Source organism: Hemiscyllium ocellatum, chromosome 13, assembly GCF_020745735.1.
Source record: "Hemiscyllium ocellatum isolate sHemOce1 chromosome 13, sHemOce1.pat.X.cur, whole genome shotgun sequence".
Classification (NCBI taxonomy): Eukaryota; Metazoa; Chordata; class Chondrichthyes; order Orectolobiformes; family Hemiscylliidae; genus Hemiscyllium; species Hemiscyllium ocellatum.
In genome coordinates this window covers 3646204-3662357 of record NC_083413.1, presented here as the reverse complement: position 1 = coordinate 3662357, position 16154 = coordinate 3646204, and the positions used below count along the sequence as shown (strand labels likewise).

The 16154-nt window shown below is 44.2% G+C and overlaps 1 protein-coding gene across 5 annotated transcripts in view; it reads right to left on the bottom strand.

Annotated features, from left to right (window-relative positions):
* agfg1a (ArfGAP with FG repeats 1a) overlaps positions 1-15453 on the bottom strand; it is a 94824-nt gene extending 79371 nt beyond the window's left edge. For all 5 annotated transcript variants that reach the window (XM_060833986.1, XM_060833982.1, XM_060833981.1 and 2 more), the window contains exon 1: positions 15250-15453. In XM_060833986.1, the coding sequence (XP_060689969.1) occupies positions 15250-15410 (161 nt within the window). In that variant the 5' untranslated portion in view covers positions 15411-15453. The remainder of the gene's footprint in view (positions 1-15249) is intronic.
* Positions 15454-16154: the final 701 nt, after the last annotated feature.

Genomic DNA, 16154 nt, shown 5'->3' with positions numbered 1-16154 from the left:
AATATATTACATCAACAGGTTTCACTTGTTATCTGCTCAAAGAATTCTAATAAACTTCCTCTTGATGATTCCATGCTGACTCTGTTTGATCGTATGCATTGCAAAATGCTCTGTTATCCCTCTCTTTATAACAGACGCTTAACATTTTCTCAACATCAGATGATAAGCTAACAGGTCTATAGTTACCTACGGTGTTACACTGGCAGCTTGTCAATCCTCTGGCACCTTTCTGGAAACTAAGGATTCTTGGACGATTACTCCCAGTGCAGCCACTATCTCTGTAGCTACCTTTTTTTATATGCTAGGACACACCCATCAGGTCTATGGGACTCACTGGTCTTTAGTTCCACTAGTTTTCTCCAGTAATAGTTATTCTAGTTATTTCCTCTTCTCCTTTTGCCATTTGACTCTTTGGTTATTTTAGAATGCTATTAGAATCTTCTACTTTGAAGACTGATGCAAATTATTCATTTAAATCCTCTGCCATTTGTTGGTTCCCCATTACTCCCCCAGCCTCTAAGTGGCCTATGTTCATTTTAGCTTTTCTCTTCCTTTTCATTTAATTAAAGAAGCTCTAGATATCCATCTTGATATTAATTGCAAGTTTATCCTCAAAGCTTATCATTAACTCTTCATTCATTTTTGGTTGTCTGAGGGCTGGAAATACTTGATGCAGAGAGAATGTTGTCCCTGGTTGGGAAGTCTCGAACCAGGGGGCAGTCTCTACCAAAGGAAGAATTGTGGTGGCCAAGTAACACAATAAATTCAAGAGAAAGAGATAGATAAATTTTAGATTTTAATAGCATTGAGGGGAATGGGGAGAAAGTGGGAATATGGCATAGAAGCAGAGGATCAGCATGATCCTACTGAATTGCCTACAGACCCTTGTCTCTATGTTTTGTTCTTTTTAAAAACATTACCAATTCTCTGGCTTATCACAAATCTTTGGCACATTATAGGCTTTTTCTTTTAATTTGTGCCATCTTTAACTCCCCTTGTTAATCCTGATCGGTTTATCTACTTCCTTGAATCCTTCTTTCTCACTGGGACAAATGTTTACTATCAGCCATTTATTCAACATCTGCCATTGTTTCTCAAATGTCTTTGCTGTGAATTCCCTTCACAGTACACTTGGGCTAACCTTGCTCTCGTTCCTCTGCAATTAGATTTAAGCTTAGCACAGTTGTTTCTGAGTTGAGACTGTGGTGCTGGAAAAGCACAGCAGGTCAGGCAGCATCCGACGAGCAGCAAATTTGATGTTTTGGGCATAAGATCTTTATCTGGAATGGCTCCTGCTCTTCAGTTGCTGCCTGACTTGCTGTGCTTTTCCAGCACCACACTCTCAACTCTGATCTCCAGCATCCGCAATCTTCACTTTCTCACAGTTGTTTCTGACCCAGGTTCGTCCCTTTCAAACTGAATGCTAAATGATGCCATGTATGGTCACTGTTTCCTAAGGGAACATTTATGCTGACATCATTTCTTAAAACTTGCCTCATTACACATCACCACATCCAAAATTGCTTGATCCTTGTTGGGTCCACAAGTTCTATGAGAAAGTGACCAAGTTGATAGATGAAGGAAGGGCTGTTGTTGTCATGTACATGGACTTTAGTAAAACATTTGATAAGGTTCCCCATGGTAAACTAACTGAGAAAGTGAAGTCACATGGTGTGCAGGGTGTTCTAGCGAGGTGGATAAAGAACTGGTTGAGCAACAGAAGACAGAGAGTAGTAGTTGAAGGGAGTTTCTCGAAATGGAGAAAGGTGACCAGTGGTGTTCCATGGGGATCAGAGCTGGGGCCACTATTGTTTGTGATTACATAAATGATCTGGAAGAGGGCACTGTTGGTATGATCAGCAAGTCTGCAGATGACACAAAGATTGGCAGAGTAGCAGAGAGCATAAGGGACTGTCAAAGATTACAGGCGGAGAAGTGGCAGATGGAGTTCAATCCAAGCAAATGTGAGGTGATGCATTTAGGAAAGTCTAATTCTAGAGTAAATTATACAATGAACGGAAGAGCCTTGGGAAAAGTTGATGAGCAGTGATCAGGGAGTGCAGGTCCATTGTACCCTGAAGGTTGCTGCACAGGTGGATAGAGTGGTCAAGAAGGCATATAGTATGCTTGCCTTCATCGGACGGGGTATTGGGTATAAGAGCTGGCAGGTCATGGTAACATTGTACAAGACATTGGTTTGGCCGCATTTGTGTACATTTCTGGTCGCCACATTAGCAAAAGGATGTAGATGCTTTGGAGAGGGTGCAGAGAAGGTTTACGAAGGTGTTGCCTGGTATGGAAGGTGCTAGCTACGAAGACAGGTTGAGTAGCTTAGGACTGTTTTCATTATAAAAAAGGAGATGGGGGGGGGGACCTGATTGAGGTTTACAAAATCATGAAGGGTATAGACAGGGTAGATAGAGATAAGCTTTTTCCCAGGGTGAAGGATTCAATAACGAGAGGCCACGCGTTCAAGGTGAGTGGTGAAAGGTTTACTTTACACAGAGGGAATGCGTTGCCAGCAGAGGTGGTAGAGGCAGGCACAGTAGATTCATTTAAGATGCGTCTGGACAGATGCATGAGTAGGTGGAGAACAGAGGGATACTTAGGAATCGGGCGACAGGTTTAGACCGTGGATTTGGATCGGCTCAGGTTGAAAGGCCGATGGGCCTGTTCCTGAGCTGTAAATTTTCTTTAAGGAGAGAAAAGAGCTGACATTTCGAGTCTAACTGACCCTTTCTCCTTTTTAGCTTTGACAAAGGGTCAGTTAGATTCGAAACGTCAGCTCTTTTCTCTCCTTACAGATGCTGCCAGACCTGCTGAGATTTTCCAGCATTTTCTCTTTTGGTTTCAGATTCCAGCATCCGCAGTAATTTGCTTTTATTATGTAAATTATCTTTTTTCTTTATAGTATTATTAATGTACTCTCATGGATTTTTCTCTGCCAATCTGACTATTCAAATTTACAAGAAGATTACAGTCACTCTTAATTAATTGACTGCCTTTGTTATACATCCTCATCATCTCCTGATTTAGTCTCTCTACTAGAGTATAACTACTCTTTGGGGGGTTTACAGACTACTACCAGAGAGATCTTTCCTTTTTTATTTCTTACTTGCACACATATGGATTCTACATCTTTTGATCCCAAGATCTCTTTGTGCTATCGTACTAATTCCTGTGCTATCTGTCCTAACAATGCTATGTCACCACCTTTTCTTTCTGGCTGTCATTTCAAAAAAAGTCACATACCCCAAATATTTCATTTCCAGCTTTGATCTTTGAACCATATCTCGGTACAGATTATAAGATCACATCCATTAACCTGTATTTGTGCTGTTCATTCATTTATTTTGATCCAAGTTCAACATGTACTCAAGTAATTTTGCATTTTTACCTTCTTTGCCCTCTGATCCCACTTACTGTTGTCTTTCTATGTTTGTATACTTTGTCCCTTCCTATCTCACAGTCTGGGTATCATTATCCAAATAGCTGCCCTGTAATGTTCCTATATCCTTTTGCTTTGTAAATCTACATTTTCTCTCTCCTAGATCTCTGCCTCTCTAATTAGTCTAAAGCCCGTTCATGGACTAATGAAATGTTAGCCATTATAACTAGCAGGCTGGAATATGAAGAGGATGTTTTTCACAGTTGTGGGAAGCAGTGTTTGGGACTATATTGGGAATACACTGTATAAGTCAGAGCATTGCTCCATTAGACAGAAAACAAGGATCCAACAGAATATTACCAGAACTTCAATTATGAGGAAAAATTACATGAGTTAGACTTGCATGTTTCCTGAGGATGGAAGGTTAAGCGTGATTAAAAGGTTTGATGCAGGAAGGATGCTTCTGATGGTGGGGTGCCAGGACCAGGGACCATAGTTTAAGGATAAGGGGTAAAGCTTTCAGGACTGAAAGAAGCATATGTCAGGTATAGACAGGATAGATCGAGTGAATCCTCAAAAGAGTATAAAGGCAGTAGGAGTATACTTAAGTGGGAAATCAGGAGGGCAAAAAGGGGATATGAGATAGTTTTGGCAAATAGAATTAAGGAGAATTCAAAGGGGTTTTACAAATACATTAAGGACGAAAGGGTAACTAGGAAGAGAATAGAGCCTCTCAAAGATCAGCAAGGCCTCCTTTGTGTGGAGCCGCAGAAAATGGGGGAGATACTAAATGAGTATTTTGCATCAGTATTTACTGTGGAAAAGGATATGGAAGATAGAGACTGTAGGGAAATAGATGGGGACATCTTGCAAAATGTCCAGATTACAGAGGAGGAAGTGCTGGATGTCTTGAAATGGGTAAAGGTGGATAAATCCCCAGGACCTGATCAGGTGTACCTGAAAACTCTGTGGGAAGCTAGAGAAATGCTGCTGGCTGCGAATCTTATCAGATCGAAGGATTGGTTGGACAGACAGTTAGAAGCAATGAGGAATTTGCAACAGTATGTGATGGATGGCAGTTATAGGAATGGGGGAAAGTCTCAAATACAGTCACACAGATGGGTTAACTCAAGGAAGGGAAAGAGAGATAGGCAGCTAGAGCAGGAGTCTTTTGTGGATGTACCCATTTCAAACAGGTATGTTGTTTTGGAAAATGTAGGAAGTGATAGATTCTCAGGGGAACGTAGCATAATCTGCCAGGTTTCTGGTATTGAGATTGGCTTTAATGCAACGAGGGGTGTGTCGGGTTCCAAGAGATCGATTGTGTTCGGGACTCTCAAGTCAGAAGTACAGACAGACACTTCTGTGGCCAGCAGCGAAAAAGCAGAATGGTGTGTTGCTTTTCTGGTGCCAGGATCAAGGATGTCTCAGAGAGGGTGCAGAATGTTCTCACGGGGGACAGGAACCACCAGGAGGTCATTATCCACATTGGAACCAATGATATAGGAAGGGCAAAGGTTGAGATTCTGAAAGTAGATTACAGAGAGTTAGGCAGGAATTTAAAAAGGAGATCCTCAAGCGTAGTAATATCTGGATTCCGCCTGGTGTTACGAGCTAGTGAGCACGGGAATAGGAGACTAGAGAGGATGAATGCGTGGATGAGGAGCTGGTGTATGGGGGAAAGATTCACATTTGAATCATTGGAATCTCTTTTGGGGTAGAAGTGAGCTGTACAAGAAGGATGGATTGCACCTAAATTGGAAAGGGACGAATATACTGGCAGGGAGATTTGCTAGAAAACTGCTTGGGAGGATTTAAACGAGTAAGGTGGGGGTGGGGGTGCGGGGTTGGGACCCAGGGAGATAGTGTGGAAAGAGATCAATTTGAGACTGGTACAGTTGAGAACAGAAGTGAGTCAAACAGTCAGGGCAGGCAGGGACAAGGTAGGACTAATAAATTAAACTGCATTTATTTCAATGCAAGGGGTCTAACAGGGAAGGCAGATGAACTCAGGACATAGTTAGGAACATGGGACTGGGATATTATAGCAATTACAGAAACATGGCTCAGGGATGGGCAGAACTGGCAGCTTAATGTTCCAGGATACAAATGCTACAGGAAGGAAGGCAAGAGAGGAGGGGGGTGGCATATTTGATAGCATTACAGCTGTGCTGAGGGAGGATATTCCCAGAAATACATCCAGGGAATTTATTTGGGTGGGACTGAGAAATAAGAATGGGATGATAACTTTATTGGGATTATATTATAGAGCCCCTAATAGTCAGTGGGAAATTGAGAAACAAACTTATAAGGAGATCTCAGCTACCTGTAAGAAAAATAGTGTGGTTATGGTAGGGGATTTTAACTTTCCAAACATAGACTGGGACTGCCATTGTGTTAAAGGTTTAGATGGAGAGGAATTCATTAAGTGTGTACAAGAAATTTTCTGATTCAGCATGTGGATGTACCTACTAGAGAAGGTGCAAAACTTGACCTAATCTTGGGAAATAAGGCAGGGCAGGTGTCTGAGGTGTCAGTGGAAGAGCACTTCAGGGCCAGTGACCATAATTCTATTAGTTTTAAAATAATGATGGAAAAGGATAGACCAGATCTAAAAGTTGAAGTTCTAAATTGGAGAAAGGTTAATTTTGACGGTGTTAGGCAAGGACTTTCGAAAGCTGATAGGGGACAGATGTTCGCAGGTAAAGGGACGGCTGGAAAATGGGAAGCCTTCAGAAATGAGATAACAAGAATCCAGAGAAAGTATATTCCTGTCAGGGTGAAAGGGAAGGCTGGTAGGTACAGGGAATGCTGGATGATTCAAGAAATTGAGGGTTTGGTTAAGAAAAAAGCATTTGTAAGGTATAGACAGGATAGATCGAGTGAATCCTCAGAAGAGTATAAAGGAAGTAGGAGTATACTTAAGAGGGAAATCAGGAGGGCAAAAAGGGGACATGAGATAGCTTTGGCAAATAGAATTAAGGAGAATCCAAAGGGGTTTTACAAATATATTAAGGACAAAAGGGTAACTAGAGAGAGAATAGGGCCCCAGCCTTTGTGTTGAGCCGCAGAAGATGGGGGAGGTACTAAATGAGTATTTTGCATCAGTATTTACTGTGGAAAAGGATATGGAAGATATAGACTGTAGGGAAATAAATGGTGACACCTTGCAAAACGTCCAGATTACAGAGGAGGAAGTGCTGGATGTTTTGAAATGCATAAAAGTGGATAAATCCCAGAACCTGATCAGGTGTACCCGAGAACTCTGTGGGAAGCTAGAGAAGTGATTGCTGGGCCCCTTGCTGAGATGAAAATGTGTTGTTGGAAAAGCGCAGCAGGTCAGGCAGCATCCAAGGAGCAGGAGAGTCGATGTTTTGGGCATGAGCCCTTCTTCAGGAATGAGGAAAGTGTGTCCAGCGGGCTAAGATAAAAGGTAGGGAGGAGGGACTTGGGGGAGGGGCATTGGAAATGCGATAGGTGGAAGGAGGTCAAGGTGAGGGTGATAGGCCAGAGTGGGAATGGGGGCGGAGAGGTCAGGAAGATGATTGCAGGTTAGGAAGGTGGTGCTGAGTTCGAGGGTTGGGACTGAGACAAGGTGGGGGGAGGAGAAATGAGGAAACTGGAGAAATCTGAGTTCATCCCTTGTGGTTGGAGGGTTCCTAGGCGGAAGATGAGGTTCTCTTCCTCCAGCCGTCGTGTTGCTATGGTCTGGCGATGGAAGAGTCCAAGGACCTGCATGTCCTTGGCGGAATGGGAGGGGGAGTTGAAGTGTTGAGCTATGGGGTGGTTGGGTTGGTTGGTCCGGGTGTCCCAGAGGTGTTCTCTGAAACGTCCCGCAAGTAGGCGGCCTGTCTCCCCAACATAGAGGAGGCCACATTGGGTGCAGCGGATGCAGTAAATGATGTGTGTGGAGGTGCAGGTGAATTTGTGGTGGATATCCCTTGCTGAGATATTTGTATTATCGATAGTCACAGGTGAGGTGCCGGAAGACTAGAAGACTAGAACTGTTTCAGAGTGATGGTAAGGACAAGCCAGGGAACTATAGACCAGTGAGCCTGATGTCGGTTGTGGGCAAGTTGTTGGAGGGAGTCCTGAGGGACAGGATATACACGTATCTGGAAAGGCAAGGCCTGATTAGGGATAGTCAACATGGCTTTGTGCGTGGAAAATCATATCTCACAAACTTGATTGAGTTTTTTGAGGAAGGAACAAAGAGGATTGATGAGCGCAGAGCAGTAGCTGTGATTTATATGGACTTCTGTAAGACGTTCGACAAGATTCCCCTGGAAGACTGATTAGCAAGATTAGATCTCATGGAATACCGGGAGAACTTGCCATTTGGATACAGAACTGGCTCAAAGGTAGAAGACAGAGGGTGGTGGTGGAGGGGTGTTTTTCAGACTGGAGGCCTGTGACCAGTGGAGTGCCACAAGGATCGTTGCTGGGCCCTCTACTTTTTGTCATGTACATAAATGATTTGGAGATGACCATAAGAGGTACAGTTAGTAAGTTTGTAGATGACACCAAAATAGGAGATGAAGTGGACAGCGAAGAGGGTTACCTCAGATTACAACAGGATCTTGACCAGATGGGCCAATGGGCTGAGAAGTAGCAGATGGAGTTTAATTCAGATAAATGCGAGGTGCTGCATTTTGGGAAAGCAAATCTTAGCAGGACTTATTCACTTAATGGTAAGGTCCTAGGGAGTGTTGCTGAACAAAGAGACCTTGGAATGCAGGTTCATAGCTCCTTGAAAGTGGAATCGCAGGTAGATTGGATAGTGAAGAAGGCGTTCATTTATCAGTCAGAGTATTAAGTACATGAGTTGGGAGGTCATGTTGTAGGTGTACAGGGTGTTGGTTAGATCACTGTTGGAATGTTGCATGCAATTCTGGTCTCCTTCCTATCGAAAAGATGTTGTGAAACTTGAAAGGGTTCAGAAAAAACTTACAAGGATGTTGCCAGGGTTGGAGGATTTGAGCTACAAGGAGAGGCTGAATAGGCTGAGCCTGATTTCCCTGGAGCGTCGGAGGTTAAGCAGTGACCTTATAGAGGTTTACAAAATCATGAGGGGCATGGATAGGATCTGTTTCCATGCTGTACATCTCTATGACGCTATGCAATACAGATTCTCCAAACCCAAATTTCTCCAACACACCCTGCATGGTGGCACAGTGCCAGAGACCCAGTTTCAATTCCCGCTTCGGGCAACTGTCTTGGTATGCTTTCTTTTTGTATTGAGTACAGGAGTTGGGAGGTCATGTTGCAGCTGCACAGGACATTGGTTAGGCCACTGTTGGAATATTGCATGCAATTCTGGTCTCCTTCCTATCAGAAAGATGTTGTGAAACTTGAAAGGGCTCAGAAATGATTTCCAAGGATGTTGCCAGGGTTGGAGGATCTGAGCTACAAGGAGAGGCTGAACAAACTGGGGCTGTTTTCCCTGGAGCGTCGGAGGCTGAAGGGTGACCTTATAGAGGTTTACAAAATTATGAGGGGCATGGATAGGATAAATAGGCAAAGTCTTTTCCCTGGGGTGGGGGAGTCCAGAACTAGAGGGCATAGGTTTAGGGTGAGGGGGGAAAAGACATAAAAGAGACGTAAGGGGCAACTTTTTCACGTAGAGGGTGGTACGTGTATGGAATGAGCTGCCAGAGGATGTGGTGGAGTCTGGTACAATTGCAACATTTAAGAGGAATTTGGATGAGTATATGAATAGGAAGGGTTTGGAGGGATATGGCTGGGTGCTGGCAGGTGTGACTAGATTGGGTTGGGATATCTGGTCGATCTGGACGGGTTGGACTGAAAGGTCTGTTTCCATGCTGTATATCTCTATGACTCTATGACTGAGATGAGAGAAATTTCTTCACCCAGAGTGAGCCTTTGAAATTCACTTCCACAGAAAGTGAGTGAGGCAAAAACATTTTGTATATTCAAGGAGGTAGATATAGCTCTTGTGTGCAAAGGGATCAAGGAATATTGGGGAAGGGTGGGAGAAGACACAATTAAGGGCATTGAACTTTAAGATCAGCAGGTTTGAGGGGCCAAATGGCCTACTCTTGCTCTTATCTTCTATGTGTCTCGGTTAGATTGAGATTGTTAGGATTTTCAATGGGTTTGATTGGGTAAATGGAAATAAACTTTTTTCACTGGTGCAAGAGAGCAAGACAAGGAAACAGAACCTTAAAATAAGAGCCAGGCCATTCAAAAAGTTAGAATCATGAAACATTTACAGCTCATCATATCTGCACCAGCCAAAAATGAGTCATGCATCCTAATTCCACTTGACAGAGTGGCCCATAGTCACACAGCTTACAGGATTTGAAGTCCACATCCAGATAGCTTTTAAAAGGAGTCAAATGTTTCGGCCTCTACTACCCTTTCAAGTAGTGATTTCACATCCTCTGGATGAAAGATCTTTTCTTCATGGCCGCTCTAATCTCCCCACCAATCCCTTTCAATTGATGCCCTCTAGCAAATGTCTTCTCAGCTAAGATAAATAGGGCACTTTACCCAGGCCCCTCACAATTTTGTGCGTCTCAGCAAAATCATGCCTTAGAATCCTGAGTTCCAATGACCTCCTTTCTGTAATGCACACAGTAACAGATAGTGCTGAAAATGTGTTGCTGGTCAAAGCACAGCAGGCCAGGCAGCATCTCAGGAATAGAGAATTCGACGTTTCGAGCATAAGCCCTTCATCAGGAACCTGATGAAGGGCTTATGCTCGAAACGTCGAATTCTCTATTCCTGAGATGCTGCCTGGCCTGCTGTGCTTTGACCAGCAACACATTTTCAGCTGTGATCTCCAGCATCTGCAGACCTCATTTTTTACTTACAGTAACAGATAGTGGCCTAACGAATGATTTATACAATTTCAGTTTGGCCATACTACTCTTATATTCTGTATCACAGCTAAATTCAATACATTTTCTTAACCACTTTAGTAACCTATCCTTAACACCTTCAGAGATCTGCAGATATTTATGCCCAGGGGCTCTCACTTCCTCTACATCTCTCATTCTTCCAATTGTTGTACGTTCCTTTGGCATCAACGCAGACTTCTCGGATTGAATTCCAGTTGCCACTGTTCTGTTCTGTTCACCCGATACTGATGAGAAAACACCTTGCCATGCATTGGATGACCACAGTGTGGAACAGGTAGATGTTACCTTAATTAATTTTAGAACGGAAATTGTTGAATTTTTGTTTACGCAGGGTATAAAGAAACTATGGAGTCAAGGGGATTGGATACAGTTAGGATAGAAAAAAATCAAAACGATGGAACAGATTTAAAGGGATGAAAGGCCTACTCTCCTTCTTATGTTAAAAGTAGTATGCAGCCAGCTTGCCAACAGGAGCATATTGCAAGGCCACCTGTTTTCTACCTCTACCGAGACACTTCAAAGACTGTGGAAATTGTGTGTCCTCAGACTCCACAAAGTCAGCTTGTCCTGACATTACCATGACACATATGTCATTGGGTATGATTGTCATAACTTGTTAACATGATGCCAAGAACAAGAGTTCTGGGTACTCAACACTGAGAATGGATGTATATCTTCAGCAGTATTCAATCTAATGTGAATTGTTTTTGTTTTTTTTCCTGGAGTGTTAATTAGAAACCCACTTTGTAAGCCTTCATCTACATTGAGGTTTTTTTTTACTGCTACCCCATATTTGACAACTGAATATAAAGTGTCTCCAGTTTCCTATTTTTAATGTGTTCAGTCATAAAAGTCCTATTTTACTCAATTCACTTCTAACCAAACAAGTATTCCTTCAAACAGAGACACACCTTTTCAGGTCTCAAGGGACTGGTTCAAAAGTCACATGTAAATAATAATCCCAGGCATATACCCTAGATAATACAATGGACAAATAATCCATCAGGAAACGTTCATATTCAAGCAGTTAGCCTGTAGAATTTTTGTTAGCTAAATTACATTTTCTTGGTCAACTTTTAAACTACTCCACAACAATAGGACGTAATTATTCGATGAAGTCCACAGAGACTTAAACTACGATGCAAAACAAGACAGGTTAGGCCTCTATAATTCTGCTAGCAGTTTTCTCAGAAATATACTTACAGTTTGCCGTAAGTACTCAGATTATTTCCTACTAATGTTCTTCCTGTAAAGACACAATTCATTTCTTCATTTTCTCCCTTTGTGTTGTATCTTTAACAAATTTGATTTTCTGCAGAGTTTAGAAATGTACATCTTTCCTTTGCTAAGTATTGTCCTAGTTATTGTGAACATGGCCCTATTACATTCAGCCTAGGACTTCTGTCCCTGCTCCTAATCCCTCTCTTTCCTTGAGTCCGAATCCACAAAATCATGCTTCCCATTGCCAATAAGATGAAGTGTGCCATTAATGACACTAACTAACATATATAAATACCATATACACTTGTTATTAGCTACAATAGTAAATTCACTGCAAAAAGAAGTTTGTTTTCTGTCTTTCAGGCCGTTCCAATGCAAAACTGTACTGACAATACTGAAAAAAAAGTGCTGGAGAAACTCAGCAGGCTGACAGCACATGTGAATAGTATTAACATTTTGAGTCCAAGATGAGATAGCTTTGGCAAATAGAGTTAAGGAGAATCTAAAAGTTTTTACAAGTACAATAAGGGCAAAAGGGAAACTAGGGAGAGAACAGGGCCCCTCAAAGATCAGCAAGGCGGCCTTTGTGTTGAGCTGCAGAAAATGGGGGAACTATTAAGCGAGTATTTTGCATCAATATTTATTGTGGAAAAGGATATGGAAGATATATTCTGTAGGGAAATAGAGGGTGACACCTTGCAAAATATCCAGAGGAGGAAGTGCTGGATGTCATGAAATGCATAAAGATGGATAAATCCCCAGGACCTGATCAGGTGCACCCGAGAACTCTGTGGAAAGCTAGAGAAGTGATTGCTGGGCCTCTTGTTGAGATATTTGTATCATCGATAGTCACAGGTGAGGTGCCGGAAGACTGTAGGTTGGCAAACGAGGTGCCACTGTTTAAGAAGGGCGGTAAGGACAAGCCAGGGAACTATAGACCAGTGAGTCTGACCTCGGTGGTGGGCAAGTTGTTGGAGGGAATCCTGAGGGACAGGATGTACATGTATTTGGAAAGGCAAGGATTGATTAGGGATAGTCAACATGGCTTTGTGTGTGGGAAATCATGTCTCACAAACTTGATTGAGTTTTTTGATGAAGTAACAAAGAAGATTGATAAGGGCACAGCAGTAGATGTGATCTATATGGACTTCTGTAAGGCATTCGATAAGGTTCCCCATGGGAGACTGATTAGCAAGGTTAGATCTCACGGAATACAGGGAGAACTAGCCATGTGGATTCAGAACTGGCTCAAAGGTAGAAGACAGAGGGTGGTGGTGGAGGGTTGTTTTTCAGACTGGAGGCCTCTGACCTACGGAGTGTCACAAGGATCGATGCTGGGTCCACTACTTTTTGTCATGTACATAAATGATTTGGATGCGAGCATAAGAGGTACAGTTAGTAAGTTTGCAGATGACACCAAAATTGGAGGTGTAGTGGACAGCGAAGAAGTTTACCTCAGATTACAACAGGATCTTGACCAGATGGGCCAATGGGCTGAGAAGTGGCAGATGGAGTTTAATTCAGATAAATGCGAGGTGCTGCATTTTGGGAAAGCAAATCTTAGCAGGACTTATACACTGAATGGTAAGGTTCCAGGGAGTGTTGCTGAACAAAGAGACCGTGGAGTGCAGGTTCATAGCTCCTTGAAAGTGGAGTCGCAGGTAGATTGGATAATGAAGGAGGCGTTTGGTATGCTTTCCTTTATTGGTCAGAGTATTGAGTACAAGAGTTGGGAGGTCATGTTGTGGCTGTACAGGACATTGGTTAGGTCACTGTTGGAATATTGCGTGCAATTCTGATCTGCTTCCTCTCGGAAAGATGTTGTGAAACTTGAAAGGGTTCAGAAAAGACTTACAAGGATGTTGCCAGGGTTGGAGCATTTGAATTATAGGGAGAGGCTGAATAGGCTAGGACTGTTTTCCCTGGAGTGTCGGAGATTAAGCGGTGACCTTATAGAGGTTTACAAAATCATGAGGGGCATGGATAGGATCTGTTTCCATGCTGTACATCTCTATGATGCTATGCAATACAGATTCTCCAAACCCGAATTTCTCCGACACACCCTGCACGGTGGCACAGTGCCAGAGACCCAGTTTCAATTCCCGCTTCGGGCAACTGTCTGTGTGGAGTTTGCACATTCTGCCCGTGTCTGCGTGGGTTTCCTCCGGATGCTCTGGTTTCCTCCCACAGTCCAAAGATGTGCAGGTTAGGTGAATTGGCCATGCTAAATTGCCCATAGTGTTAGGGAAGGGGTAAATGAAGGTGAATGGGTCTGTGTGGGTTGCTCTTCGGAGTGTCAGTGTGGACTTGTTGGGCCGAAGGGCCTGCTTCCGCACTGTAAGTAATCTAATTTATTTTAAATGCAAATTCTTTTCCAGTTTATTCTTGTTCCATTTTTTTGATTAAACCTTAAATGGACTTCTTTTTACAATATATCTGTTACTGAGAAACTCACATGAAATATTAAGTCATTTACTCTTGCATTTGTTTTGCATCTCCGGGTAGTTTTTGGAAAATTGCAGCACTTTCATTTTATATTCTTCTGCTGGTCAAGCTCAGTCCCATGGTAGTTGCCAAACTGTTTTGTTGAATTATCCCTCTTCAAATTAATTAGCAATCACAGACATTCCCCCACCCTCTATGACCCCCATCTAATATATAAGTCATGGAGACAAACAGTTTAATTATATTTTTAAGGCAAGTGGAGTTTACTTTGGTGCTGCTCTAAGTGCTCCTTCAGTCTCCCAATACACAACCCTCCCCACCCCTTGCTCCGTGCATTAGCTAGCATACTCTGCACTACATTACGGGAGCTATACTGTTTCAATGCCCCACCTGGTGGATCTCGGTTTTGAGACACAGCACCCAGCAAGTTTTCTCCCTCATTATCTGAACTGGTTACTGATCCTTTCTCTTCATTAATTATTTGGAATGCTCTACTTTCCGCCCTTCACTGCTTATACCAGAATTCCTTGGTCTAGTTCTCCCTCCCTCACCATCTCTGGGATCTATCTTGACATTTCCCTGTGCTGACTACGGCATTGACGCCCTCTCCTTTTTTGACTCTGAAAGATGACTTCATCTCTTCCCCTGTCTGTGGGATCGCGTTCCTCCACTCCGCTGCCCTCATCTCCACAGGGGACTTTCTTACTCAAGCCTTAGCCTCTCTCTTTCCGCCACCCCAGCCTCCCCCCCTTTTTCCTGAGGCTCCGCACAACAGCTTTTGTCCCCCCCACCCTCCCCTCACTCCCACCCTCTCCCACTCCGCCCCAATTCGGTGCAGAATGTTTTTTCCCCCCCTTCACTGGGTTTGCAATTCTTGTAATAGTGCGCCCCTCCTTTGTGTGCGGGCTGGGTGTGTGTGCCTCTCCCTGTGCCATGCTCTCTCCCCCTCCCCCTCTCCCTCTCCCTCCCCCTCCTCCCTCCCTCTCCCCCTCCCCCTCCTCCCTCCCTCTCCCCCTCCCTCTCCCTTTGTGTGCTGCTGGCTGTGTGTGTGTGTGTGTGCCTCTCCCTGTGCCATGCTCCCTCCCTCCCTCTCCCTCTGCTTTGTGTGCTGCTGGCTGTGTGTGTGTGTGTGTGTGTGCCTCTCCCTGTGCCATGCTCCCTCCCTCCCTCCCCCCCCCTGCTTTGTGTGCAGGCTGGGTGTGTGTGCCTCTCCCTGTGCCATGCTCCCTCCCTCCCTCTGCTTTGTGTGCTGCTGGCTGTGCAGGGGGGGAGGGGGGACAGGGAAGGCCTGGCCGGGCCCCGCTCACTCACAGGATGCCGCTGCAGGAGGTGCAGACGAAGGAGCCGACGGTCATGTTGACGTAGGTCGGGCCTCTCTGGTCGCAGTCGAAACATTTCCTGTTGTGCTGCAGCGTTGTCATGTCCCGCAGCAGCTTCAGGTGCTTCTCCTCCTGCTTTCGCTTGGCCGCCATGGAGACCAGATCAAGAATGGGCAGCGGCAGCGGGCGCGCGGCGGGGGGAGGACACAGGGGCGGACACACCGTCTCCAGCGGAAACCGCATGCCACTTCCGGTCCGGGGGGGAGGGGATTAGTGACGGACCGGGGGAGAGTGTGTGAGGAGGGAGGTCACTGTGCTCTTTGTGTGGAGGGAGAAACGGAATTAATGTTTCCAGTCTGCTCGGACTCTTCTTCAGAACCGACAGGGGTTGGAACAAATAATCTTTTTTCCCCTGTATCCTTTTGACCAGCGGCAGAGGAGGAACCACAGGCCTAAAGCAAAAAAAAAGGACTTCTCCAGAAACCTGCCATAACGTTCAAAATAAAGTCATGATTTGGAGATGTCGGTGTTGGACTGGGGTGGACAAAGTCCTTCACCTATCACATCTCCATCACCCCTCCCCCAAGTCCCTCCTCCCTACCTTTTATCTTAGCCTGCCTGGCACCCTCTCCTCATTCCTGATGAAGGGCTCTGGCCTGAAACGTCGAATTTCCTGTTCCTTGGATGCTGCCTGACCTGCTGTGCTTTAACCAGCAACACATTTTCAAGTTAACAATCACACAACACCAAGTTATAGTCCAACAGGTTTAATTGGAAGCACTAGCTTTCAGAGCGACTGTCCTTCATCAGGTGGTTGTGGAGGACACAATTGTAAGGCACAGAATTTCATTGTACTTTGCTCAAAAACTGGATGCATTCATGTAAAACTCTGATCAC